The sequence below is a fragment of the Formica exsecta genome, unplaced genomic scaffold, assembly GCF_003651465.1.
Source record: "Formica exsecta isolate Colony F162 unplaced genomic scaffold, ASM365146v1 C16425274, whole genome shotgun sequence".
Lineage (NCBI taxonomy): Eukaryota > Metazoa > Arthropoda > Insecta > Hymenoptera > Formicidae > Formica > Formica exsecta.
Genome location: NW_021848116.1, coordinates 1 through 1543, shown reverse-complemented (window position 1 = coordinate 1543; position 1543 = coordinate 1). Strand labels below are relative to the sequence as shown.

The 1543-nt window shown below is 27.3% G+C and overlaps 1 protein-coding gene across 1 annotated transcript; it reads right to left on the bottom strand.

The window, feature by feature from the left end:
- Window positions 1–8: 8 nt before the first annotated feature.
- LOC115245098 (peroxisomal biogenesis factor 19) lies at window positions 9–1421 on the bottom strand (the record flags this gene model as incomplete). The annotated part of the gene is made up of 4 exons (XM_029823242.1): window positions 9–301; window positions 369–599; window positions 999–1147; window positions 1202–1421. Coding segments are annotated over 4 exons (825 nt in total), but the record flags the coding sequence as incomplete, so codon positions are not given.
- Between the last annotated feature and the right edge of the window lie 122 nt (window positions 1422–1543).

Genomic DNA, 1543 nt, shown 5'->3' with positions numbered 1-1543 from the left:
ATCTGTATATTAATAAACTTTACTGAATTATAAAATAAAAATCAGTGAAAAAATATTTCAGACACATTTAAAGAATTTACATAACACTACAGTCTTGTTGAGAATCTATTTCAGATGGTAATGGAAGAATGGGATTTCCTTCAGAATCAAATTGAAAGAGTGAACATTGTTCACCAACAAGATCTTCTGGTGCTTGACCATAATTTTGCATTTCTGTCATAAGTTTCAGTATAGATTCAAATCGACGTTTTTTAATATCTTCAGTATCATCTTTGTTTTCCTTTTCCAATTCAATACACACCTTATACAAGACATAAATATGTTAATCATAAAAAGACTCAGAATGCATTGTTTTATTATTAACATACCTTTTGTATCAACTCTGATTGTTTTGTATATCTCTGTAAATCAGAAGAATTCATAGTTGTTCTGTGTTCTTCTAGCCATGCTGGATACTTATCTGATAATTCTTTCAATGATGGATAAAGAATTTCTTTTGACAAAAGATGTTCCATCATTCCTTGCATAAATGGTAATATATCACCAGTGTCGCTATCAAGAGATGTTCGTCCTAGCATAGCTGCTAAGTCGGTATCATTCTAGAAAGTATTTTATATCTTCTTTAATTATAATTTAATTCTTTTAAAAAGATGAACTGAAAGTAATATCATAATATTACAAGTTGACATATATACTATTATTATTACTATTTCTATTACCATGCAAAATAAAAATAATATAGATAAATAATAGTTACAAATAATATATAAATACCATTGCTGATGTTATCATTCTTTAGAATTAACACAATCTGATTAATATACATTATTAATATATAGAGCATTACTATGACTACATTCCATTTGGTAATCGCAACGCTTATAAGCATTATCTATGTTTAGTTAACTTTCAGTGAATAAAAAGGATGAAATAATTCCATGAGCATAGTCACTTGATCACCAAGTGGAACATAGCCTATATTATAAGAATCAAAATACCTGCAAATTTTCAGAATTTGTAGTCAAGTCCTTTAAAACTTGTGAAATAGCTGTTTGAAAATCTGCACTAATATTGTCTTTTTCATCTGTTGCATCATTGGTCGATGTTTCTCCAAGTTTTTGCAAAGCAGCTTCTAGTTCATTATCGCCTAATAATACATTCTAGTAGTAATATATATATATTCTTTGTATATTAAACTCACCATTTTGTAATAAGTTTTGCAAATTTTTTTCAAATTGATCAGCTGTTTGTTTAAGAAAATCTTCTGTCCATTTTTCTGTACATGTTTCAGATGTTTCACATTTACCAATTTGATTTTGCAAATCTAATGTATTTGGACCCATCGCAGTGTCCTTTTCAATATTTGACATAGCCTCCTTGCCAAAATCTTTTAAAGCACCTAACAAACAACAAGATTTAAACTGTAAGATATGCAATTAATATATTGTCAAATTTCAAAATTTACTAGCTCATACGATACACAATGTAACTAAATATTATTTTTTTGATATGAAGGATATTAAAAAATCTAAATTTTATGTAT